Source organism: Oncorhynchus kisutch, linkage group LG7 (genome assembly GCF_002021735.2).
Source record: "Oncorhynchus kisutch isolate 150728-3 linkage group LG7, Okis_V2, whole genome shotgun sequence".
In the NCBI taxonomy this organism is placed as follows: domain Eukaryota; kingdom Metazoa; phylum Chordata; class Actinopteri; order Salmoniformes; family Salmonidae; genus Oncorhynchus; species Oncorhynchus kisutch.
In genome coordinates, this window is record NC_034180.2 from 33,816,010 (window position 1) to 33,843,131 (window position 27,122).

Consider the following 27,122-nt stretch of genomic DNA (forward strand, 5'->3'; position numbering starts at 1 on the left):
CTTGTTCCAGATGTGGATGAGTGCTCCCAAGCAGACATGTGTCTAGGAGGGGTATGTGCCAACACAGAGGGCTCCTTCACCTGCACCAGCTGTAAGGACGGATACCGGGTTTCCCAGGACAGGCAGAGGTGTGAGGGTGAGTGCAGTCAAAGCCTTCCCCAGCTGGCACATTCACCCACGTCTAAGACTTGCCCTGTGCGTGTATCAACTGTATTAATAGTAGATCTTGTCTGTGCTTGTCTGCGTGTCTCCTCCAGATATTGATGAGTGCCAGTCTGGGTCTGTGTGTGCTAACGGAATCTGTCTGAACTCTGAGGGCTCCTACTCCTGCATCACCTGTCCCTCAGGCTACAGCGTCTCCCTTGATGGAGAGGTTTGTGAAGGTTTGTCCATCCTCCTTGAAACCACATCTAATGGTCTGTCCTGAAGGAGTTGTATGTTACCGACCAGTCTGAGTTTGTTTGTTACTTATTTGAACAGATATTGATGAGTGTGCGCTGCCCACTACGTGCCCCAAGGGAACATGCACCAACACAGAGGGTTCTTTCATCTGCACCACCTGCAGGCCAGGCTACAGAGTGACTGAGGATGGGCTGGAGTGTGAAGGTGTGTTACGGTATGCTGTGTAAGGATGTTAGGTTCTGCCCTCGGCCCTGCGTGTGTCAGACGTAAGAGAGGGTGCCAGGAACACCCCACTGGGCCCTGTGTGAGTCCAGCCAGGCCTCTCTCTCACACATTGCCTGTTTTAACAGCAGGCTCAGGTTGTCTGTAAATGGCATCAGGTGAGACGACTTGGACACAAAGCCCCTTTCTTGAGCTAAAGATCCCAAAATACTCCTCCCAGACATCACATCATAACTGGGTCCTGGATCCCTCTCCCTCTGGCACCATGTGTTCAAAAGAATGAGCCATAGGCCTCAAATATAACACAGTGAAGTCAGCATGTCCCACTGATAGATTAGCTGGAGAGATAGATGTGTTGACAGTGGAACTTTATGCCATATCATTTATAAACGGATCAAAATGATTACATGTGGCACACTGTCATGTCTTCCACCAGGCCTGCTGACCTCTGCGACAGCTCAGGGATGTAGTTAACAGGGCTTCTCTCTGTCTCTCTGTCCTGTTGTTCAGATGTGGATGAGTGCTTGGTGGCTAACGTGTGCCCAGGCCAGCTGTGTAGGAATAGTCCCGGATCCTTCTCCTGCAGGAGCTGTGGGACTGGCTTTACCCTGTCTGAGGACGGCTCCCACTGCATGGGTAAGACTGCCTAACTAACCCCTGGAAAACACTTACCCCCACCCTCCCCTTCTTCTCCCCAAGAGGAAGACTACAGATCCAGTCCGTTATTATTCCATGTTATTTAATGGAAGGGTGGATCGAGACCAGGACGAAGATATCCTTTTTGAAATGTTTTGCTCTGGGAAAATCCTGAAAACAAGTTCAATTCAGATTTTGATTGGGTTTTAATGGATGTCTCCATGCCAGGAAAGGATTAACGGCCTAATTTGAAATTAAACCGACCTCTGCCCTGCTCGTATGTAGTCGGCACACACTGTGGAACTCCTCTTTTGACCCACAGGGAAACGGAGCCATTTCAATCACTTAACAATGGAATGCACTATTTTCCCAATATTAAATATAATCTGTACCAGAGCAAGGAATGATCACATAACAGAGAGCCAGGGAGTGTTTGTTGATACAGTAATTATACCCAACCTGTAATAGCTTGCTGTTTTGGAATCGATTCCTGTCCTGCATACTTAGCCTGTCTCTCCATCCTTTTTAATAAAGCACTGTCAATGCAAGCTGATAAAGGAGGCTTTGTATACTGTATGTGCAGACTGACTCCTTGCATTCAGCCATTAGTCATGTTATCAGGCCAGAGACTCTGAGAGGCTGTCTCCTTGCATTCAGCCATTGGTCTTGTTATCAGGCCAGAGACTCTGAGAGGCTGTCTCCTTGCATTCAGCCATTGGTCTTGTTATCAGGCCAGAGACTCTGAGAGGCTGTCTCCTAGAACTGATAGGCTAGATCTGACCTCACTCATGTTCTGATGCTCTCTCTCTCAATCTCTCTCCTTCTCTCTCTCTCTCTCTCTCCTTCAGACATAAACGAGTGCCTGTCCATGGGGGTCTGTCCCATGGGCGTTTGCAACAACACAGAGGGCTCTTACTCCTGTATGACCTGTGACCTTGGCTACACGCTGGCGCCCAATAAGCTCTCCTGTGAAGGTACACAATTGTTTTACTAGGGACTAAACTCTAATGTCCCTTCACTCATGCTGGACGTTCTCCTTTATGCTGAGGATTTATTTCCAGTCAGTCACAGCTCTGCATGGTAGACCAACACTGGCAGGTGTGATATGAGTCGTCATAATTCCCTGAAGTCAATTCTGAAAATGATGTATATTCTTGTGGGAGGTTGTGACACTTTCCTCAAAGTTTTGGCCACATTATTTGGAGGATAAACTGAGAACCCACTTGGATTAATAGCCAATGATCTGCCATCTGTGGTGTGAATGTGTCACGCTACATTAGACTGTATGGTATGTGTGTTTCCCCTCCGTGTCCCCTCCCTGGCAGACATCAATGAGTGTGAGGACAGCGGTCTGTGTTTGGGAGGACAGTGCACCAACAGCCCCGGCTCCTACAGCTGCTCCTGTCCCCCGGGTCTGGAGCTGGTGGATGGGACGTCCTGTAGAGGTACACACACAAACACATCAAAAGTGGAATTCTAGGATCCCAACACAACCACAGAGACAAGTACAGTGCCTTCAGAAAGTATTCATGCCCCTTGACTTATTCCATTTTTTTGTGTTACAGCCTGAATTCACAGTTGATTACGTACATTCTTTCACCCATCTGCACACAATACCCCATAATGACAAAGTGAAAACATGTTTTTAGAAATGTTGGCAAATGTATTGATAATTAAGTACAGAAATCTTATTTACATAAGTATTCACACCCCTTTGTTATGACACTCCAAATTAAGCTCAGGTGCATCCGATTTCCTTTGATCATCCTTGGGATTTCACTTAAACTTGATTGGAGTCCACCTGTGGCCAATTCAATTGTTTGGACATTATTTAGAAAGAAACATACCTGTCTATAAGGTCCCACAGTTGATACTGAATGTCAGAACAGAAACTATACCATGAACTCCAAGGAACTGTCCGTAGATCTCCGAGGTAGAATCGTGATGAAGCATTTATCTGGGGAAGGGTATACATCAATTTCTAGAGTGTTTAAAGTTTCCAAGCGCACTGTGGTCTCCATCATTGGCAAAAAAAAAAAAAGGGGAACTACCAAGACTCTGCCTAGAGCTGGCCGTCCAAACTGAACAAGAAGGACCCTGGTCAGGGAGGTGACCAAGAACCCAATGACCACTCTGACAGAACTACAGAGTTCCTTGAGATGGGAGAACCTGCCAGAAGGACAAGTCTCTACAGCACTTTACCAATCTGGGCTTTATGAGAGAGTGACCAGACAGCGTCAGGGACTGGGAGACTGGTAAGGCTAGAGGGAACAATGAATGGAGCCAAATACAGACAAATCTTTGACGAGAACCTGCTTCAGAGTGCAAACGACATTAGACTGGGGAGAAGATTTACATTCCAGCAGGACAATGACCCCAAGCATACAACCAAAGCAACGCTGGAATGGCTTCAGAACAAGAATGTGAAAGTCCTTGAGTGGCCCAACCAAAGCCCAGACTTGAATCTGTTTTGAAAATCGGTGGAAAGACTTGAAGATTGCTCTTCACCGCCTATCCCCATCTAACTTAACAGAACTTGAGAAACTCTGCAAGGAAGAATGGGAGAAAATCCCCAAATCCAGAAGTGCAACGCTGATAGACATACCCAAGGTGACTCAGAGCTGTAATCACCCCCAAAGGTGCTTCTACAAAGTATTGACTCATATGTATGAATACTTATGTAAATGTGACATTTCTATATTTCATTTAGAACATGTTCTCACTTTGTCATGATGGGGTATTGTGTGTAGATGGGTGAATTCAGGCTGTAGCACAACAAAATGTGGAATAGCCAAGGGGTATGAATACCTTCTGAAGGTACAATGAAAAGGCTCTTTATTGCTGATCTTAAATGGCATTAGTTGATTAATTCTGTTTTAAACTAAGCGCCCAGTTAAATGTTTAAGGAGGCTAGGAGTTAGGACTGCGGTGTAGCCTGAATTTAACATTGAGCCCTGAGGAAAAACTAACAGCTGCAGTGTTACTTCACTCACACGGAGCATTGGTTTACATTCGTGCAGGATTGCCCACCGTACGTGGCTTCGTTGAAGGGATGTGGCGTTGGCGTTGAAACTGTGTTCCCCAACAACTCTGGTGGGGAACCTCCCAGTGGCTGTGTACAGTACTTAGGCTGCACTCACATACTCTGGAACAAACACTTTCCTTTAGATGGTGCTTCTGTGAGCGTTGTACAGGTCCACTCTCTGTAGTCGAAAGCTGGATGGCAGGCTCTCCCTGCTGCGCCAGGTGTGTCCCCCATGTCTGTAACATACAATTAGAGCATGTACTGACCTACAGCTTGGAATCACACACACAAAAGCACTTTTCTTTAGTGTTCTAGAGAGCGTTGTAATGTAGTCATTTTCTCCCAGGCGGTCAGTGGAGAGAGACAGAGGTGCAGCGAGAAGTCAGAGTGGAGAGGTTCCAAGTCGAATGGCGCGTTGGAGGTAAGCGTCCATTTACTTTTGCCTCTAGTTCTGGGGCGTGTTTAGCAATTAGTTTAGGGGAATCACCGCACAAGTAAATAGTTCATGCTATTCAATTTCACACGTGAGAATGGCAATTGTAAATAACACAGCACACATGAGTGAAAGGCACTCGTAAAATAGGGGATGCTAGCAAAATATGACATGCTGATAAGTAATACTATAAATATGCTGATAATATAAAGTATACTGAACAAAAATATAAATGCAACAATTTCAAAGATTTTACTGAGTTACAGTTCATAGAAGGAAATCAGTCAATTGAAATATATTAGGCCCTAATCTATGGATTTCACATGACTGGGAATACAGAAATGCTTCTGCTGGTCACAGGTAGGGACATGGATCTGAAAACCATGTTAGTATCTGGTGTGACCACCTTTTGCCTCATGCAGCATGACAGACACATATCCTTCGCATAGTTGACCATGCTGTTGATTGTGGCCTGTGGAATGTTGTCCCACTCCTCTTCAATGGCTGTGCGAAGTTGCTGGATGTTGGCGGGAACTGGAACACGCTGTCGTACACGTCGATCCAAAGCATCTTAAACATGCTCAATGGGTAAATGTCTGGTGAGTATGCAGGCCATGGAAGAACTGGGACATTTTCAGTTTCAAGGAATTGTGTACAGATCCTTGCAACATGGGACAGTGCATTATCATGCTGAAACATGAGGTGATGGCGGCGGATGAATGGGACTACATTGGGCCTCAGGATCTCGTCATTTCCATTGATAAAATGGAATTATGTTCGTTGTCCGTAGCTTATGCCTGCCCATATCATAACCCCACCTCCATCATGGGGCACTCTGTTTACAACGTTGACATCAGTAAACCATTCGCCCACATGACACCGTACACGTGGTCTGCGGTTGTGAGTCCTGTTGGATGTACTGCCAAATTCTCTAAAATGGCATTGGTTGCTGCTTATGGTAGAGAAATGAACATTAAATTCTCTGGCAACATCTCTGGTGAACATTCCTGCAGTCAGCATGCCAATTGTGCACTCCTTCAAAACTAGAGACATCTGTGGCATTGTGTTTGGTGTCAAAACTGCCTATTTTAGAGTGGTATTTTATTGTCCCCAGTACAAGGTCCACCTGTGTAATGATCATGCTGTTTAATCAGCTTCTTGATATTCCACACCTGTCAGGTGGATGGATTATCTTGGCAAAGGAGAAATGCTCACTAACAGGGATGTAAACACATTTGTGCACAGAATTTTAGATAAATAAGCTTTTTGTGCATATGGAAAATGTCTGGGATCTTTAATTTCAGCTCATGAAACAGGGGACCAACACTTTACATGTTGCGTTCAGCAAGAGTCAGTATCATTTGTGACACACCCATCCTCTCTATGGGGATGTCCTTAGTGTGTATCAGTCATGTGGATTTGGAGGAAATGGGACAGTTAAATCTCCTGTTCAGCTGTGGATGAGTGTCAGTCTAGGGTGATCAGTGGAGAAGGGGACTGTCTGAACACAGATGGTTCCTACCTCTGCATCTGTCCCTATGGATGCACCACAGAGGGAAATGGCTGCCAAGATGAGCGAGAACAAGCTATAATGCTAGGATTATAACTAACTACCAACTGGTTTGAATGCATTACCACAATTAGCACGAGCCACAAGTCCCTCCTGTCTGGGTAAGGACAGACAGTGCATGCAGAGGGCAGCTTGTACTCCCTGACCCTGTCTCTCTCTGGGCTGACCCCTTTCCCCCTTGCTCTCCCCACAGCTCCAGCTCCAGTTAGGCAGCAGGGATCGAACCCAGCCATTTTTTCTAATAGGCTATTGCCAGACATCAACAGTCTCACTGCTCCTCCTCTTTCACCTCCAATTGACCAGGTTTTATGTCATTCCAGCCGCACCCATTGCCCTGGTCACACCAGAGAGAGAAATGCTGCTCCTGACTGTTGGCCAGAGCACTAGCTAGCCTTTCACTGGAACTTTCTGGAGCATTAGCTGTCAAAATACAGAGGAATGGAGCACTCTGGAAGAATCAATATGAAAGGAATGTAACTTCGGCTAAAGCTGCATATTATTGATTCTGGCCTGTTTTACTGCTGAGAGGTATCGAGCATTAGCGTAACCCGAATGACAAATCATTGGGCAGTACACTGAGCATGTTATCGCTGTGAAGTAGGCAAGCATGGAGCAGGGCCACTCTCTGGGGGTGGAAGATCCTGGAGAGGGCTATAGTGGGTGAGGGGCCCATGGTGCGAGGGGACTGGACCTCTTCCAGGCCATATGTACCCGGCAGGCTAGGCAGCCCCTCCCCAGTGCCCTGTGATGATGGCTGGGCTTTCCCTTCAGTCTGCTGGGCTGTGGCCATGTACTGTAGCACCAGACATCATCCACAATAGTGAGCAAGGCAGGTCCAACCTGCACTCCCCTGGCCCTCTGCCACAGCAAATGTTATCCTATAAATCAGAGGCTGGGCATATATATTCAGGTCGTCTGCCATTGTGTGTGCAGTGCTGACACAGTGAAAGCCAGGTCTCTCTGCCATGGGCCCTGCAGGGAGAGGAGAGGGGGTGCATGGGAAGGAGGGGTCAGGTGAGCCCGAGTGGTTGGCCTTCTGGTTGGCTCACAGGTGAACTGGCTGGATGGCTTGCTGCTTACAGGGCTATGGGCGCTGGTACTGTCTGGGACATAACCATGGACAGTGGACTAACCTCAATAAGTCATAAAGATGAACTACTAATCACTAGTCAATCTAGTGTAACCTGCCATACAGCTCTGTTTTAGATAAATCATTGCTGTAAATGTTTGTATCGAATCACATGGCTATTAAACCGGAACATAAATTGAGGTGCTGTCCCATGCTGTTTTCAGAATGTTTTGTTCCCTTTACCTCTACATGTGTTTACTGTCTACATTGAAAAATGGTTCTCATTATCAGCCCTTGGCAAAATATGTTTTATTTTTGTTGCTTTTCTGCCTTGACCCCACTTATTAGGCTATTCAGTCCAAATACCTTGTAAGTTGTGTTGTAATGTGGCAATTACACCAATCTACATTTAATCAAGCATATAGCCATCATTATATGCTTTTTACTAGTCGGAGGGAATGTTCCCAGACCAATAGCTAGGTTACATACTGTTTTCATATTTTGCCAGTACCATAAAGTGTTCCAAATGGACAATGTATCTTATGCTCAGACAAGCCCTTGATTGCAGACATTATTATTATTATAGTATTATTTTCTTCATGTTAAGAGAGAATGAGATACTCTGACTGATACATAGTACACCAAAGAAGAAAATACGCCATGACTTTCATATACAAAGAACACTTTCTTTCACACTTTCCTCTCTTCTTATCTCCATTTCTCTCTCTCTGTGTCTCTCTGTCTCTGTGTCTTTCTCTCTGTGTCTGTGTCTCTGTCTTGCTGTGTCTGTCTCTCTCTCCGACTCTTTCTCTCCCCCTCTCCTGCTCCTCCTCTTTCCCTCCAGATGTTAATGAGTGCAGTAAGGACGGCGTGTGCTCCCATGGCCAGTGTCTCAACACAGATGGCTCCTACCTCTGCCTGTGTGAGGCTGGCTTCAAGTACTCTGCAGACACAGCTGACTGTGAGGGTAAGAACACTCTACCAACTTCATAACTCCCTCACTCTATCCACAATCCACTGCTTCTGCCCCAGCTGAAACACAGTGTTTTCACAAAATTTCAGAAGAGTTAATAGAACATTCCGGTCCCTTTAGACCAGAGTCCGCCCTGTGTGTGAAACGTTTTTGTAAGGATTGATTATGTAGCTGTAGTCAATGCAGTGTCAATGGTGACATTCCCTCAGTGAGGGTCCAACTATGGCCCAGAGGCTTTCCTCGGGCTGTATTCTTGCGCCACAGGGAGCTCCCTGTGGCTGGAGCTCTGCTCCCCATCTTCCCTTGGGGAGTATGAATCACCCCATTGTGGGATGGAGGTGTTTCTCCCTCTGGAACGTGTCCCTTTGCTTCTTCACAAGTTCTTCGGTTCCTGTGCAAATATTTTTCTTGGCCATGCCCAGTGTCTGCTGCTGAGCACTGAGGACAGCAGCACCACAGGCCTCCTGGCCGGGCCTACTCATGCTGGGGAAACATTGTACTGTGAGGAGTGGAGGGGGAATTGGATTGGTGATTGAGTGAGTGTGTGTGCATGTGTGTGTGCATGTATGACATAAACACATGGATATCTCAGGCCTCCTGGCCGGGCCTACTCATGCTGGATATCCATGCTGCTGTGAAGGGTGAAGAATAGGAATGATGTGTGTATGACATTAGTACATCTTTCTCTCCACAGATCAGAACGAGTGTAAGGAGTATGGTAGCTCGGTGTGTGGCATCTGGCTCTGTGAGAACACCATTGGCTCGTATCGCTGCTTCATGGGCTGCCAGCCTGGCCTGTATGGACAGGACAACCCAGACTGTGGTAAGTAAGTGGACCACAGGCCCTGTGCTTATTCAACAGGCAATGTACTTACTTAGTGGACAACTGAAGGCACTTGAATATCAGCCTTACTGCTCATTCACCTTGGGCAGTTGTCTGAAAGAAACACTCTGCGTTGTCTCGATGGCCCCCCTAGCCCACCCCCATCCTACAGAGATACCGATATCAGCCTGGCACTCGCACACAAAAAGGCTCATGTGAATCAAACGCTATCAGGTGCACTCGGCCTTCCTGGTCAGGGGAGCAGAGTGAGGGGAAATGGGCCCTGAAATTGGGCCACTTGATAATAGGGCCAGGTCTCATCCTCCAGACAATGTGGCTAATGGAGGTTTTTTGGCAAGGGCGATGGGTATAACCTGATCGCCACTGTTCTCCTCTCTAAGTGGGGCAGGGCTGTCATCTGATGGGACATACGGTGCACCCCACCCCTCCCAGCCAGCCTTTGCCCTCCTCATGCCATTGCGACAGACACCCAGTCGGGTGGTCACCTGGTATGGCCTGGGAGGGGTGGAGACGACCGACACATCTGGGTCTAACATCTGTCCAACAACAACAAAACATCCCTGTCTCCATGACAACAGAAAACAAGCCCGCCTGTGTGTTAACTGGCAAAGACAGACCATCAGTCTGTGTATGTGTGTGTCTATGAGAGATTGACATAATTTTACTATATTCAGAAGAGTGTTTGATTAGTGCTGGACCACGCCCGTTTTCGAAGCAGTTTGTATCGGCGGTGGCTGGCGCTGTTGTTCCCCTCTGCTGGTAAACTTCTCAGTTACCGACAAACATGAATCAAGTCGGTTTTAGAAGAAGCATAGCTGACATTGAACAAAAACATACAGGCCAAGAATTTGCTCTTATCAAAATGGCTTCCAAACAGGCAAGGCCAGGACTGAAGGGCAGAGTGTGATAGCATGATCTACTGGAATGATCTAGTGAGCCCCGGATGGGGCGGACTGAGAGAGAGGGTGTTGAGATGCATTGAGCACCATGTTAAATTCTCATCGCCAGGACACTTTATTTGACTCACACTGGAGAGCGGAGCGGCAGCACACCGGGGCCGATGACAGAGCCTGGCTTGGTGGGGCCCTCTCCCCTCGGAGGACTATGATGTTGTGTGGCTGGATCCCATCATGGAGGGGCCTGTTGTGAGAGGTGGCCAGATCCAAAACAGCTGCTCACAGCCTCCTCACCTCTGTTTTACCATTTAGCGTCAACATGGCCCATCCTCTGCTCGCAGAGGCTCAATTCAATATAGTCTGAATAAGTTCTGTGATGTAAATACGTGCAGATGGTAATTGCATTAGGGCCCCACCGGGTAGCCATGTTGTGTAACTGTCTCCTCTTACTTATCTAACCACCAATAAGGTTTTTCCACAGCAGCTTGACTGTTACGATCACACATTGTGGATCATGATCCACCACACTGTTTAGGTTGAGCCTGTTAAAACTAACAGTCCAAATTATAACACCCCAGAGCATTGTAACAGCTCCATCCTCTCTGGTCCAGTCCAGTGATGCAGCCAGCCGTGGCCATCTCTGACCCACTCTCTCTTCAACTCTGTTCTGATGCCAGCCTCCCTCCTCTCTTCCAGGCTACCCAGCATCTCCCTGGGACATACATACAGTACATCCCCACAAAGCATCACTGACATTGACCACAGAGCTTCTCCTCCCCTCCAGTCCCTGGCCTCAACTCCCTCAGCCTGGGCTGTGGAATCTGAGGAGCAAGCCCTCTCGCCTCTCTCTCGCCCCTCCACAGCTCAGCATCTTGCACAAAGGCCACTTGTTCCAAGGCATTATTATGTGAGGTTATGGGAGATGCTGCCGTCACCCCAATAAAACGTCCGGGGAGGGAGCTCAATTACTCTTAGACATTTTTGTCTGCTTGTAAAAATCATCCAATATTTAAGAAGGCCATACGCTGTAATTTGCCATTTCTCAGAGGGGCGTTGATTTATTTTTACTCCCGGGCCTCCGATGGGGCGGCGGTTGTCTTTGGCTCTGCTCACCACACTCAATTTGTGGCCATAATACAAAATGGGAAAACAGACGTTCTCCTCAGCAGAGCTTCAGCTGCCACTGCGCTCTACCTCCATCCATTGGGGTTGTTCACTCAGCCCTGCTATGACAGCCTACTGTATAGAGTGACGAAGGTAACGTGTTATGTAATCAGATTACTTTCATATGTAGTAAAGTTACGCAGTACTTTTTCAAATTGGGTAATACTATTACAGTTACTTTGTCAAGCAATGTTTGCATTACTTTCTGAATTATATCTCTACCGGGCGCGTGTTTCCATGATCCGATCTTGACTTGTTTCCTCATTTACTTCTAGAGTAAGCAGAGAAAGGTCATGACTACAGCTGTTATGGTGACCGCATTACCGCCACACCAGCGGTCAAGAGTCATGACCGCAGTCAAATTCCATGTGAGCATTTAGTCATGGTAACTAGGCTTCTCCAAGCTCTGATGCTGCTGATGGTCATTAGTAGCCTATCAAACTTGCTAACTGCCTGGTCCTCAGCACTCTACTGTCCATCTAATCACTCTGACATAAATGCAAATGAAAAATCTGAACACTTAATGGGAGCTCTTCAACTCATGTTGCACAAAATGTTTATAGGCTGTGCAATGGCGTGAGTTTTGATGGCCTCTATTAAAAAGAGGAGGATCCCATCAGCTTTCTATAGGCTAGGCCTACTATTTTTATTTATCAACTTTCCTAATATTAAACACATTGCTTTGCTTTACAACAGGAGTATAGCCTACCTAGCTGGCATGAATATGAACCATGGGGAAAGTGTCCTCCATTTAAGTGCATAGATTACATATTTTGTTTCCCCTGTTCTGAGACGGGTGCATGATAATGGTCCATTCTAAATCCAAACAAATTTCACACATGTATTATTTAGTATACGTAAAGACAAGATTCAATTAAGAATAGTCTGATGGGTGACAATATTAGCCTATAGTGTGTTAAGTAAGGCAAGATAATAATATGCCCAGTGTATGAAGTCGGGCAAGAAACAGGCCATGCATTTTTTTATGCGACTTTTTCAAATCATAGTCGCACACCTCATGTAGCTCAGCCCATAGGCCTATATGTTTTGATATGGTTTGTATCACAACGAAAGTGGCCAAATAACTGAGGATCCCATCAGCTTTCTATAGTCTAGACCTACTATATTTATTAACTTTCCTAAAATGAAACACATTAATACGCTTTACAACCGCTGTAGAGCCGAACTGGCATACATAGGCAGCCCTAGTCATGAAAGCTGCTGTCCATAGAAATGTATAGAGGGCGCACCTCTGATCGTTGCCATTGATCGCTTCGGTGATAGCAAAGTCCATAGAGGGCTTTCCCTTCTAGTTGCATGTGTGCCCTCTATACATCTCTATGGGTCCGTGTACTTGCGATCTATAACCAGAACTGGCGGCTCAAGAGAGATTTTGAATGAAAAAATAGGAAATCTGTACAGATGCTTGGCTTAAAGTATATATGGCTAATTAGCCAATATATATAGTATAGCACTTGTAGACTTCCACAGGAAAGCCGTGCAACAGATGAAAGGGGAAACTAGTGATCAAACATGAGAAAGTAACCTATTTTTGGTAGGGCTTACCTTGCTCCCTCCGACAGTCAAACAGTGAGATTTTTTTATGAAAGTAACCCAAAGTAACATAACTGGTAATATAACATGTTACTTTCCACACAGAATAATATTGTAAAGTAACGTGTTAGTTTTGTTAAACTTAACGAGTAATATCCAACTTATCCCAACACTGGTGAGTACTGTATGAGAAAAACAGTGATATTCAATGTGATGGAAAAGAAACCTGCATCTCATTTAGATCCTGTCTTTCCAGCTGTAGTTTGGCGTTGTGGCTATCAATTTTGTGTGGCTACGGCTTGTCTTTAATAAGGCATAGAGGGCTGGAAATGGTTTGTGGTCACACTGTCTCCTACCTCCCACACTGACTAATGTATGGAAATGTGATGCGTTTCAAAAGACATTTAGCCCGCTGTGGTCACTGTGGTCTAGATGTTGGGCAATGGGCGTGCATACACAGTTTATAAAACAGGGTTTAACCCAGGAGGTGACCCAGGTCTGGCGGGGTCGGGAATGAAACAATGGATGAAACAGGGAAAATAAATATCCCTCCTCATCCCCGATCAATCCTACGCATCAAATAACCCTGGCCTGCATATGGGTTCAATCAGGCCAGGGTTTAACCAGGGAACCAGGAGTAGGGGAGACGTGTGAAGGGTGAGCCAGCAGTCAGCTAGCCTCACAGGCCCACCATGTGCTCCACATTACAACACGGCACAGAGACCCCCACTTAACCTGCTCACCTGATCTCGCCTGCACCATTACCAAGCCGGGTTGATCCACACTCAGGAAGGGGCTCCTGGGTCAGACCATTAGGAAGGGGGGGGTGTAATGGAGAAGATGGCCCTAGATAGCCTGTATTGATAGAGTATGCATTTCCCATAGGCCATCTGGCCTCAGGTATTTTATTAACATGCTCACTCTCTGGCTGGACAGTCAGTCTTAATGAAAGAGTTTAGTAGGTCTGTTAGTCCAAGCGTTTCGAAGGATCCGAGTCAAAGACATGGCCATGGAAAGACTTTTAAAGACATTTGGCCCAGACATTTCCCTTGGTCCCCGAGATGATGATTTGTTAGCATCATGCACCCCACTACATGTAAAAATGGGAACATTGTTTCCATGTTTCAGAAGGATGAAAACCTTTAGGCAGACACTGATTATTTCGTGTAGCAGCTGAGTGCTTAGATGACCTTCCTGAGAGACCTCCCAGCTGGCTGCATTACTTACGCTGACCATCCAAAACCCCACTTAAGTTTTTCACATATGCCAAAATGTTCTTCAGTGTTACAGTATACACCTCATCTTACTACAAGTCTGTGGCCCCAAAGTCCAAAAGTAAACATTTTAATGGGTAAACGGCTACATGTTTTTGATAATTGCCACATCCAATAGGTTTGTAAACACAAAGTTTGGATTTTGGTGGCTCTTATTTATGTCCCAATGTCAACTTTTGTCTTCATCATGTCAGAGTCATTTGGCTGACATCACTATTAGCACCATCTTCTGGATGGCTTTGCCTCTCCCTGCCCCCTGGACAGTGGGTCAGGCCTCCCAGAATGCACTCCTCTGTAATGTAATAGTAGAGCAGGGCCCAAGCCAAGCCCTCTCCGTCCCTGCTGAATAGATTGCTTAATGCAGTCGCTCTGGCTGACTCTCCTCATTCCTCGAATGATGCAGCATTTATGAGAGCTAGGAGACAGAATAAAAGTCTGATAGACAATATGTGAATGTCATTTATTTTTTCCTCTACAAACCTGCTGACTTATGTAGCCACTGTATTTTCATTTGCTCCCAATTGATGCGTTAGCATGTTTAATAAGACACACTAGATGCCCTGAAGGTGACGTATACGTTACTACCTACTGTACCTGGCATTATGTCATGCCCATAACGTTGTGATATATAGCGAACAGAATACAGTACCAGATACTTCTCTATTTCCCCACTACTGTAAATGCCCTGTAAACCATTAGCTTTTGCTGAGTCAGGCGTTTTGATTCTAATTAGAAAATAACACACACAGCATGTGGCCTCTATCAATGGAGATGTTGGCAGACTTCCCTCAAATTCCTCAACAAAGGTGCCCTTCCCCCCAAATTTTTTTTTTATGAATGTGGCTTTTGTGTGCGTTTTACCCCTGTGTGATCTCTAGGGCAGGGTTTGGTTTTTGCCCTATCACTACACAGCTGACTCAAATAATCAATGCTTGATGATGAGATGGTTATTTGAATCAGCTGTGTAGTGCTGGGGGGGTGCACATGTGATAACATAGAGAAGTGTTATAGGAACATAATAATGGTTGTGTGTCACATAACCTGGTGACTTGGCCAGTGCACAAGCAGGTTAACATTGACCAGTGATCAAACCATATGTTTGTTTTTTTAAACAATTATAATCAGTCTGGCCTCTCTAAGAGTATCTGTCTTTGGCCTCTGCGCTGTGCAATGTACGCCAAGAAATACAAAATGATGTATGTGAGAAATTGTTAACAAATGTTCCCTTAAAACAGAGGGTGGTTGGGAATCAGAGCTGTTAGCACTAGTGTTATATGATCCAGTGTTAAGGTCCATACATTCCTCTGCTCACACATTCAATGTACACATAACAAGGTCTTTCCTCTGGCTTCGTTAAACATGCTTTATGATATATGGCTGTGCATGCGAGCAGCTGCACACTGTTGCCAGGTCTGGTCCGCTCCATCCTTTTGCACGCAGAAAATATTCTGAATGAGTCCAGATCAGCTCCCCTGTTTAGATTTCTTGCATGGGACACATTTTTGGAATTACAAATGTAAGATGTCAAATAAAAAAATAGGTAAATTTAGGAAACAATGCGGGCCTGTCAGAGTTGTTGCACTAAATGTGCGTTCATTCAAATGTTAGTTACCCGTAGCCGGTTTGACAAAATGTCTCTGAAGTAGCGTATGTGGATGTGCAGGCCCCTCCATGTCTGTAAACCAGTCCCATGTTGTTACATAATCCAAGACCTCACTGGGCCAGAAAGTAACCAACAGGTCACTTCTCACTCCATAGACCCCAGCAGAGGAACCCTTAGATCCTAAAGGCTTCCAGATGCTGGCTCTACTTTAACACAATGTAGCCATGCTGAGAGGCAGCCCTTACAGACGTTTCACTGGGCTCATTGATGGCCATCGGAGTCAGCAGAGTGGATTCAATCAATTGATCTGTGTCCCCCCACAAAGCTGTAAACGATCCCATTCTCCCCCTGTATTCATTTGACATGTTATGATGATGGTGATTGCTATTGCAAGTTTTAGCGGCAGTAGTGTTTATTTTAGTATTGCAACACACTCTCATTAGCAAGCCAGTCATGTGAAATGGTACAGTTATACACATGTAGCAGAGAAACATTGGAATGTGTTATTTTATGCTCACCTTTGGGTGCCCTCTTGTTTAGATATCGATGAGTGTGTGAATGAGAACATCTGTGGGGACCATGGCTTCTGTGAGAACACAGACGGCTCCTACCGTTGTCAGTGTGACCGGGGTTACACCAACCCCCCTGGTGATGCCGGGGCCCATGGCTGTGTGGGTAAGTAACTGTTAAATGATACACTCCACTGGTTAGCATGGTCAGTTACTGTATACAGTACCAATGTGCAGTACGTACTGTATTCATTGTACATGGTGGTATGTGTGTTTGTGAACGTGTGTGTGTTTGTACGCACACTTGTGTCTGTGTGTACATGCTTTGCATTCGTGTGTGAACCTCAGTGTGACTGTAACCCCTCTCTCCCATTCCGTGGAGACGTGAACGAGTGTGAGATGAGCACAGCGCTGTGTGGAGAGGCCCTGTGTGAGAACGTGGACGGCAGCTTCCTGTGCATCTGCCCCAGCGACAATGAGGAATTTGATCCCATCACCAGCCAGTGCCGCCCGCAGGGTAACAGCACACACAGGGACTTATGGGACTTAAGGGTTCGTCCTATCGCTGGGGGATTGAATTTTCACTGTCTTCACATCTGGGGAATAAATTGCAGGAAAGAATAAATTGCAGAAAAACTATTCCAGCTATCCTTTACAGAATTGATTTGCTGTGCTCAGAGAACAACTCACTCCAAATTCTCCCTCATGGTCAAATCTCCCCCAGTCAAATTTCCCCGAAGACATACAAGGATAAGGTATAGCTATTGGCAAAACTGCCATGGAAAGATCTCTCTCAGAAACACCAACAGTGTTCACTGTAAACAGATGACTGAAATAAAGGTCAAGCTTACCTTGTCTGTGACATTGGCTTGTCTTTAGCTTGACATGGGCATGAATACACAGACGGGACATATTTACATTAATAAGCAGCATGCTCTCGACGGGAATGTTTTTGTTCTCATTCAGTATTAAACCCCAAGTATGCCTTGTGTACTTTGACCACATTTGACTTTTGACGTGTGCTAATCAATCATGTCAGAATGAATGGTGTGTTGATTCCCATGCCAGTGTTTCCATTTGGCCATGCCCACTGCTTAACTGTGAATGCCTGAGAGCATGTCTGTGGATAAATGAGCAGCTGAAGGTACTCCAGCCTACTGCCTGCCCTACTGTAAGACATGGTTCTCTTGACCAGGGGAAATAGTGGCACTCATTAATACTGTTAGACGTGGGGCTAATTAGACTTACTGATTCTCACTGATATCATCATGGCAATAAATATGATATCTAGTGGTAATAGATGTAGTCTTTACTCTAGTAATTCAACTAGTCACAATTGATTCTGCAAATCCCCTCCAATTATTCCCCTCTGCATCTATTTCTCTTCATGAGTGGTCTGATTGTCCCACAGCAGCTACAGATGAAGATGCTCCTCCTCATCCTCCTAAGCCAGCCTCGCCCACGGAGGAGCCGAGGAAGGAGTGTTACTACAACCTGAACGATGCTAACTTCTGTGACAACGTGCTGTCTCGCAACACCACCAAGCAGGAGTGCTGCTGCACGGTGGGGTCCGGTTGGGGGGACGACTGTGAGATCCACCCCTGCCCTGTCCCAGGGAGAGGTAGGCTTACGACAGTAGGATTTGGGACTGAGTGACACTCCCAAGACAGATTCAGATACAACTTTTCACATACTGTATGCTTACTCCTTCTCAATACACTATGTATGATGCAGTGTTACAGTATGTTTGTCCGTTCATTCTTGTTTGTTTCTTCAGAGGAGTATAACCAGTTGTGTCCACATGGTAGTGGTCTTCTGCCCCAAGCTGTTTCCTCCCACAGCCTGGAACAGCAGAGTTTCAAAGGTACTTTACTCCCATGTTGTCTCCTCAAGCCACTGGCTTCTGTTTACAGTCGGTATACCTGAGGTTTCACCGTTTTTCCTTCTCCCATAACTTTGTACCAACACAAAGAAAATGGCAGTTTCAGCTCCCCTTTAATTTCCACCCATGGCAGCTGTTAAAAACATCCGGCATAATTTCCCACCTCATTTATGGTTCTCTTTCAAGCTAGCCCTTTACACCGTGACGGGATACCTGCATACCCAGCTAATTAAGCACAAGTGTTGCACCCACAGCATGTTCTTATAGAGAAGGCTGTCACGAGCAAGGTGCCATGCTCATTTTACAGTAGTGGTTAGGATTTCAGTGGTGTAGCTTGTTACAGCACATGCATAAAGTAAACATTCTGTAGACTCTATAGACATTCACCTTGGCCTACACAAAGGCAGATTCTAGAGGTGAAATAGGAAAGAAAATGTGATTTTGTGTATAGTAGTATGTGACTTTATTTGAACGGGTATTGATTCTACACCCCTCTTTTCCTCCCTCTTGTTCTCTCTCTCTCTCTGTGTTTGTCCGTCTCTCTCTCACCAGATGTGGATGAGTGTAAGATGTTTGGGCCAGATATCTGTAAGAATGGCCGTTGTTCTAACATCTTCTCCTCGTACTCCTGCTTCTGCCGTACAGGCTTCTACTACGACAACATCCGGCTGGAGTGTTTGGGTAAGGGCCCCTCGCTGTCACTCTGCTTTTCCCTGTTCCACCAAACCTGCTCCTTATCTCAACTTTTAGACCCAGTTGTTGACGTGTGTTTATGTGTGTGTGTTCCAGATTATGACGAGTGCCTGACAGAGAAGGCGTGTGTCTGTGGGGTGTGTGTGAATACCCCTGGCTCTTTCAACTGCTTCTGCAGTCCTTCTCTGGTCCTGGACACCACCTGCCGCCACTGCATCAGCGTCAACACCACCGAGGGTGCGATTCAGACACACACTCTCTCTCTCACACACACACTCACACAGCACACTTTTACAGATAAACTACATCCTCCATCTCAGTTTATCCAGATGAAATGGTTACCAGCCAGATTATTGATCCATCTGTTCAACATTGACAACATAAAGTTTGTAAAACCTCCTCCAACTCCATCCTTTCCTCTTTTGTAAATCACTCTCTTCCCTTCTTCCTTCCTTCCCTCTCTCATCTCTCCTCCATCGCCTGCCCCACAGAGATTGATGAGCCTGATGAGGACATCCATCTGGACATCTGCTGGCGGGACATGATAGAATTGTATGTGTGTATCCAGCCCCTCATCGGATGGAGGACCACCTACACAGAGTGCTGCTGTCTCTATGGAGTGGCCTGGAGTGAACAATGTGCCTTCTGCCCCAGTAGGGACTCTGGTAAATAACAAATGGCAGATCTAGTTGTCATTCATAGTTATTATGTAGCTGAAATCATTTGTGTGACCTGTGATGGTTTGTAACGGTCTAAATGCAACACTGACGTGTGTGTGTGTGTGTGTGTTGGATCAGATGACTACGCATTACTTTGTAACCTGCCTAGGAGAAGGGGCTCTGACAGTCTACGAGAGCGGCCAGGCAATGAGTACAGCCCTGGTGTCGAGGGTCCTGAAGGGCCCTATGTCCCCCCCTACTGGGACAACTATGAAGGAGTGCCCATCTCTGGGCCTGGGGGTACCTACTACAGCCCAGAGGACACCCAGGGGAATACCAACGACTATGGCTCACGAGTGAGAGACAGAGAACCGTCGCTACGCGTCCCCATCCACCGGCCAAGAGAGTTCCAGCCTCACCCTGTAGACTCTAACAATGGTAACCTTTATTAGAAATATATATATTCTTTAAAGACACATTTATTCATATTATTGCTAATGCATGGTGAAATGCTACCTCTGTAGGGACTCCTAATTATTTCATATTCTGTTTGCAATCAGACCACTATGATGGCTTTGAAGGCCTGCGAGCAGAAGAGTGTGGTATCCTGAACGGCTGTGAGAATGGCCGGTGTGTGCGCGTGAGGGAAGGTTACACCTGTGACTGCTTTGATGGATACGAGCTTGACCTCACCAAAATGGCCTGCATCGGTAGGTTCTTCTCCCAGTGTCTCATAATGAACCAACCACATTCAGTCTCAGATTCTCCTCTGTGTTTCAAGTAAATATATCATTGCTTTTTGGAATTCCTAGAAACAAATGATTCAATGATCTGTTCCATTTTCCCACTTTTGAAAATGATGTATGTTGTGGGGCTAAGATCAAACCCTGCTTTAGAATGAAGAAGTCTCCCCGAGGTTTATGCCTTTTGGAGACGGGTCTCTCTTGGTGAGGTAACTCACCATGCAATATCACGCAGCCCAATGAAAGACTCACATTTACAATCTTGCTTTGGTTATTTTTAATGGGAAACTGATCAAAGTACTCCGAGTGGATTGTACTCTCCTGACTGAATATATAGACACACCCCGTCAACAGGCCGAGAGGCCTTGAATCGCAGCCACATCGTGTAATACATGGATATTACACATTTTAAATGTGTCGTGTTTGTTTAATTTGAAAGTGAAACCCCTCTCATAATGATGTGCTGAGATTACTGAATGGACCAGGACTCTATCCCCATAGAGAATCATCAGCCCCGAGGCCAACACAGGGCGAATGGAGTGGATTCCCACTCTGTGGTTCTAATTTGTGAAAACACTTGTGGGAACGAAGCTCTCCTTTCCAAGTGTCATATTATAAATACCACCAACATTTCCCACACAGAAATTAGGTCAACAGAGAGAGGAGGTTTGAGTTTGACTGCAGAGAAATGACACCAAACCTCCCATGCCAGATTAGGAAATAGAAACCACTTGAAGGCCAACATTGTAATAGCATTTTAGTGTAAGCAAAAACATCTGACTTGTCAGATGTACTGTATGTATGGCCAGAGAAGAGTTCATGTCTTCATCAAACACGCAATACGACGCCATGCTTGATCTGTGTAAATGATTACTGTAAAGATGTGCTGCTGCCTTTCAGATAAAATTGCATAACACGTATACAGAGAAGTGGGGTAGAAAGAGATGAGTGTGTGACAGAGAGGTGAAATGAGTGAACAGGGATATTGTTCATGTGGGAAGAGAGAACAAAAGTGCTTAAGTGATACGTATGAATGTATTTTTCATAAGTACTGAGAGTCGGGCATCCCTCTAGGCCCCTCTGTCGCCTGAGAACTGCTGTACTTGACTATGGTCCCATCCTACCACCCACACTGACCAGGCCACTCCGCTGGACTATTGACACAGGACATGTGGAGGGAACAGATGCAGTGAAATTGGTCTACTCTCTTAACACTGCCTGTCTCCTTTTCCTGCAGACATAAACGAGTGTGAGGACATCAGTGATAAAGTGGCGCTGTGTAAGAACGGGGCCTGTACCAACACTGAGGGGTCGTACAAGTGCACCTGCCTGCCCGGCTTCCAGGCCTCCGCCAAGCCCCATGAATGTATCCCAGAGGTCCCATTGTCTGGCCTCAGAGAGAGTGGCTGGAAACTGAGAGTGTAGCTGTTGGGAGGTTCTACTCTCCTCCCTCCACCCCCCCTCATCCCCGCCCTCTCACAGGGCCTGGCACTAAACCTCCAAGAACTCTGAAACGTCCACGCTTATCCCCTAAACACACACACCGACACACATACAATTCTCTCATCATATTTTCTTTCTACCGCACAAACATACTCATTCACATTTCCACAAGGGATCAGAAGCTATGCAGTGAGTGTATTCCATGGGATATCCTATTTCTTAACATTTGCATTTTGCCTGAAAGGGATTTTATTCAGTGACCCCAGACAGTTTGCTATGCATACATACATATCTTATGCATTGTTTTTCTCCTCCATTTATATTTTGGGTTAATTATTTATTTCATGTACATGACAAGACTCTGCAAAGTTACAATGAAAAACATTTGAGGGCACATATGGTTTATATTATCTTATTTGTCAGACCAATAGACTTTACTAATGATGAGAGGAAACAGTGTGAATCGTTTTTGAAGTTGGATAACTAAACCTGGAGGAAGCTGATTGCATGCCACATGTTATTCATATTGTAACATAATAATCACATTGCTATACAGGGAGTCACTTTGAAACCACTTTTTACTTGTATTTGGGATGCTTTTGTGGTCAGCGAGGCCTAGAAAAAGAACCAACCACTACTTCCACTGGTCTTCTGTGTTTCTCTGGGTCTTGAAAAACCACTTGGACTTGCATAACAGTCCTTAGTCCTCATCCTCCAAGCTAAAAGGTTCCAATGGTAGCAAGGTAGTCAGTCACAAGAGCAAGAACTGGGATCAAACAAGGTCCAGGCTGTTACAATGTTGCTTCAATCTGTCACCAGCACAAAAGTATACTGAAGAAAAAAAGGGCATTGAGTATGGGCTTGGAAAGGCTGTAAATGTATATGATGGTCTATGATAGATATGTAATATGTTTGTATAGGGTCCACTAGCACTTTCCCACTAGTCAGAGTAAAAGACACGTACAATATCCTGAGGCAAATTTTCCTTACATTCAACCACACATTCACAATTTACTTCAGATCCCATGTAAGAACACTCCCATTGATGCATCTCTGAATGTGAGTAAAGGCTTTGTTGAAAAGGTTTGGGATATTTTGTACAGATCTAGTACTATGTATTAATTTTTTGTTACATTCTAATAATGCATATAGTGCAACCAATATTTTTGTTTGACCAAAAAAATCCAGCATTACAGCTTAGCAATATGTAGATTTATATATATTTCTGTTAAAATGTTTTTAAACATATCTTTATGTATGAGAAAAGTGGTTTACACTGTACCAGATAAAGTGTATGTATCCTGCCCTGTGGAGCAGACATTGAAATGTAATTTTAGGGGAATGGCAGCACTGTTTTCAACACAATGTGGTGCCATTGATCCTACAAGTACAAAACAAAGACATGCCTTTTAAAATGCAACCATTATCTGTTGTGCCATTAAAACTAAGCCTTTTTTGCCTTTCAAATAATCTTACTGGGATCTAGTGACACATTCAGCATTTCCAATTAAAAATAAACATTGTCCTTCGCATTCAAGTCACTAGAAACACATGATTGCTGATTGGTCATGTTCTCAAACTTTCCATTCAGAGAGATCTTTCCAGAACCGATCTTATACATATTTGGAGGATGCCTTCTTTCAATGGCTGATGCCCTTGGCCTGTATTCAAAGAGATGTTTACGGTCTGTACTCGTATCTATACTGTATGATTCATGCCTCCACAAGTCTTACATTGATGTTATACAAATTGTGAACATGTATTCGATATTACTTAAGAAAATATCATGTTCATTCCTTTTGTTTACCTCTAAACTATAGTTACTATCTGTCATCAAAATAAAATGTGAAAATATCTAAATTTCTCTCCCTTATCTGTGGAATATGCTACACACATTACACAATAATATACTTCATTACAATAATATTTCTAAACCGTATGTTTATAATGCAAATATACTGTACTTTCAGGTCAAATGGAGAATGTTATGTGTTGTGAGCATCCGTTGACAGTGTGAGCCTGTGATTTATTGTGCTCTGACGCCACCCAGTGGCCTTCTAGTACAGCTCAAACAAGGACAGTGCAAAACAGATCCTTGGGACGTCCCTACCCTAAACCCTAACCTTAACTAGAACCATAACCTACCCCTAACCAATTTAAATGTCAACTTCAATGGGATATAAGGTCCCAAGGACTCCGGATAGCAAGGACCGCTCAACCATAGCGTTTGGAAGGATTTTCCCACGGTTATGAGTCTAGTACTGAATTTCAGTTGGATACTGGGAAATTGTGTCGATATCGGTGGATCCTATTTCTTTCGTGAAGGATGGAAAAGCATACATATCCCAGAAACCACGCGCTGTGCTGCTAAATTTGGAGCGTTGAGAAGAGACTACATTGCGCGCGTGCGTGGTGCGCACTTTTTGCAGATATTTTCTGAAACACATCGGGTAATTTTGACATCTGTGCACCGTGTAACGCAAACGCAGAGAGGAGTGCATGCAAGGATAGGAGTTTTATTTTGAGAAATGCTTGTTTCCAAAGCCGATTTTTTTTTTGTGCCAACAATCACATAGGCTGTGAAGTCCTGCTTTTAATGCATTGCATACACTGAATATCACGTGAAAACAAGAATGAGAAGAACTGATTAGATTTGGGCTCCCGAGTGGCGCGGTCTAAGGCACTGCATCTCAGTGCTTGAGGCGTCACTACAGACACCCTAGTTCGATTCCAGGTTGTATCACAACCGGCTGTGATTGGGAGTCCCATAGGGTGGCGCACAGGTTGTTCTTAAATGGCTTGCCTAGTTAAGGTAAGGGTAGCAGTTAAATAAAGGTGTAAAAAATAGGTACAAAGCTGTTTCTGCGAGCTAGCTTGTTACAATGCTAACTAGTGTGTAAGGATAACATTACAAGTGATACATTAATTGTCATTTATGCCAAGTTCTTACTAGTTAGCTATTCCCTGTACAATGTAATAGGGGACTTTTCGGGCTGCGTTTGTTGGCTATGTTGCAGCAGGCTGTCACAAGCATTCCACTGATAAGAATGATTATTTCCTAAGTTATCTTTGAACAGTTAGGAGGGTTCAAAGAAAACCAATTGACGGACCTTGTTCCAGTTGTAATTAACAATTCTGAAGGAGACCCCAAACTCCCAATGGAATATTGAGGATCACATCAAAACCAAATGTAGCCTACTTTCCTTTCAGATTTTTTATGGTGTTCCCACTGATTGATATGTGATGTTGTGTGTGTGCTTAATGCCTAATATTACTGGAAATGTGTTTTTGTTTTGTTTTTGTGTGTATTGATAGTGCCCAACATTAGCCTTTAATTGCTAAAGCCCCACTTCCTGTATATTTTGCTGGAGTTCAACATCATCATGATCAGGGTGAGAGAACCAAAGAACACGCATCTCACTGTACTTCACATTTTCCCACATACTTATTGGATGAATTACAACGAAATGTCTATTGTTACAGGGTAACAGTGGGTTGAAGCCCAAAGACAATGAAATTAACCCTAAACCCTGGCCAATCAACTACCAGGTTAGCATGTTGAATACTTCAGTGTGGTTTGACAGTCCCATAAAAATATTAACTTATCACTGTGCCTTTGTTCTGTTTCTGTAAGGGGATAGAGGTTCTCAGGAGTGAATGAGACGGAATACTGTGTCTACCTGTTAGGGAATCCTGTAAGTACCTCTCTCCACTCAGAGTATGCTAACCCTGCTATAATATAGCTAAATCTGGAACTCCTCTGCAGGTGATCTGGTGGCTGAACCTGGTCAGTCTAGGCCTGTATGTGGTTATGGTGGCAGCAGCCTCTCTGGCCTGCCGCAGAGGAGTCCAGCTGGACAAGAGAAACGTAGGTAGGAGGATTTAGAACTTCCCTGTCACTGTCATGAGTAACTTATTTTGAGTACCTCATTCTAACGCTGATGTGTATGTGTAGAGTTGTTGCGTGTTGATGGAAGGTGGAGGACTGCTGCTCCTGGGATGGCTGCTGCACTACGTACCCTGCTGCACTACGTACCCTTCTACACCACGTACCCTTCTACACCACAGGACGCATCCTTTACTACCACCACTACTTCCCTGCCATGCTCTTCAGCAGCATGCTAACAGATACAGTGGGCCTACCACAAAAACACATGCTCCCCATAATTCCCCCGGTCATGTAGACCAACTCAGTGGCCTTGTGATTAGTATCGGTCCTTGGAGTGGAAGGTTGGGAGTTCGATTCATACCAAAAGACAAAAAATGTGATCCGAAACGTCTCTGCCTGGAGCCACCACAGCATCAATGAGATCGATTGGGGGTAAGGCCATCAAGCTGCCTCATGCTGCAGAAACAGGAGGTAGGCTCCTGCTCCAATGAGCTGTTCTGGCTCGCACAAGGCTACTTACAGTTGAAGTCGGAAGTTTACATACACTTAGGTTGGAGTTATTAAAATTCGTTTTTCAACCACTCCACAAATTTCTTGTTAACAAACTATAGTTTTGGCAAGTCGGTTAGGACATCTACTTTGTGCATTAGACAATAATTTTTCCAACAATAGTTTACAGGCAGATTATTGTGTATATCAATGATGTTGCTCTTGCTGCGGGCGATTCCCTGATCCACCTCTACGCAGACGACACCATTCTATATACTTTCGGCCCGTCTTTGGACACTGTGCTATCTAACCTCCAAACAAGCTTCAATGCCATACAACACTCCTTCCGTGGCCTCCAACTGCTCTTAAACGCTAGTAAAACCAAATGCATGCTTTTCAACCGGTCGCTGCCTGCACCTGCATGCCCGACTAGCATCACCACCCTGGATGGTTCCGACCTAGAATATGTGGACGTCTATAAGTACCTAGGTGTCTGGCTAGACTGCAAACTCTCCTTCCAGACTCATATCAAACATCTCCAATCGAAAATCAAATCAAGAGTCGGCTTTCTATTCCGCAACAAAGCCTCCTTCACTCAAGCCGCCAAGCTTACCCTAGTAAAACTGACTATCCTACCGATCCTCGACTTCGGCGATGTCATCTACAAAATGGCTTCCAACACTCTACTCAGCAAACTGGATGCAGTCTATCACAGTGCCATCCGTTTTGTCACTAAAGCACCTTATACTACCCACCACTGCGACTTGTATGCTCTAGTCGGCTGGCCCTCGCTACATATTCGTCGCCAGACCCACTGGCTCCAGGTCATCTACAAGTCTATGCTAGGTAAAGCTCCGCCTTATCTCAGCTCACTGGTCACGATGGCAACACCCATCCGTAGCACGCGCTCCAGCAGGTGTATCTCACTGATCATCCCTAAAGCCAACACCTCATTTGGCCGCCTTTCGTTCCAGTACTCTGCTGCCTGTGACTGGAACGAATTGCAAAAATCGCTGAAGTTGGAGACTTTTATCTCCCTCACCAACTTCAAACATCAGCTATCTGAGCAGCTAACCGATCGCTGCAGCTGTACATAGTCTATTGGTAAATAGCCCACCCTTTTCACCTACCTCATCCCCGTACTGTTTTT

The 27,122-nt window shown here is 45.1% G+C and overlaps 1 protein-coding gene and 1 long non-coding RNA gene across 2 annotated transcripts in view; both read left to right on the forward strand.

Moving 5' to 3' along the window:
• LOC109893758 (latent-transforming growth factor beta-binding protein 2-like) overlaps positions 1-23,061 on the forward strand; it is a 160,967-nt gene extending 137,906 nt beyond the window's left edge. The window contains exons 23-41 of the mRNA XM_020486971.2: positions 11-136; positions 258-383; positions 481-606; positions 1,135-1,260; positions 2,109-2,234; positions 2,586-2,705; positions 4,632-4,706; positions 8,202-8,324; positions 9,025-9,153; positions 16,206-16,340; positions 16,557-16,691; positions 17,586-17,795; positions 17,952-18,038; positions 18,609-18,737; positions 18,846-18,986; positions 19,241-19,414; positions 19,547-19,846; positions 19,969-20,118; positions 21,389-23,061. Of these exons, the coding sequence (XP_020342560.2) occupies positions 11-136; positions 258-383; positions 481-606; positions 1,135-1,260; positions 2,109-2,234; positions 2,586-2,705; positions 4,632-4,706; positions 8,202-8,324; positions 9,025-9,153; positions 16,206-16,340; positions 16,557-16,691; positions 17,586-17,795; positions 17,952-18,038; positions 18,609-18,737; positions 18,846-18,986; positions 19,241-19,414; positions 19,547-19,846; positions 19,969-20,118; positions 21,389-21,576 (2,726 nt within the window). The 3' untranslated portion in view covers positions 21,577-23,061. The remainder of the gene's footprint in view (positions 1-10; positions 137-257; positions 384-480; positions 607-1,134; positions 1,261-2,108; positions 2,235-2,585; positions 2,706-4,631; positions 4,707-8,201; positions 8,325-9,024; positions 9,154-16,205; positions 16,341-16,556; positions 16,692-17,585; positions 17,796-17,951; positions 18,039-18,608; positions 18,738-18,845; positions 18,987-19,240; positions 19,415-19,546; positions 19,847-19,968; positions 20,119-21,388) is intronic.
• Positions 23,062-24,400: 1,339 nt separating this feature from the next.
• Positions 24,401-26,063, forward strand: LOC116374640 (uncharacterized). The gene is made up of 3 exons (XR_004210533.1): positions 24,401-24,986; positions 25,078-25,289; positions 25,361-26,063. It is a non-coding gene; the product is annotated as an uncharacterized LOC116374640 (long non-coding RNA).
• Positions 26,064-27,122: the final 1,059 nt, after the last annotated feature.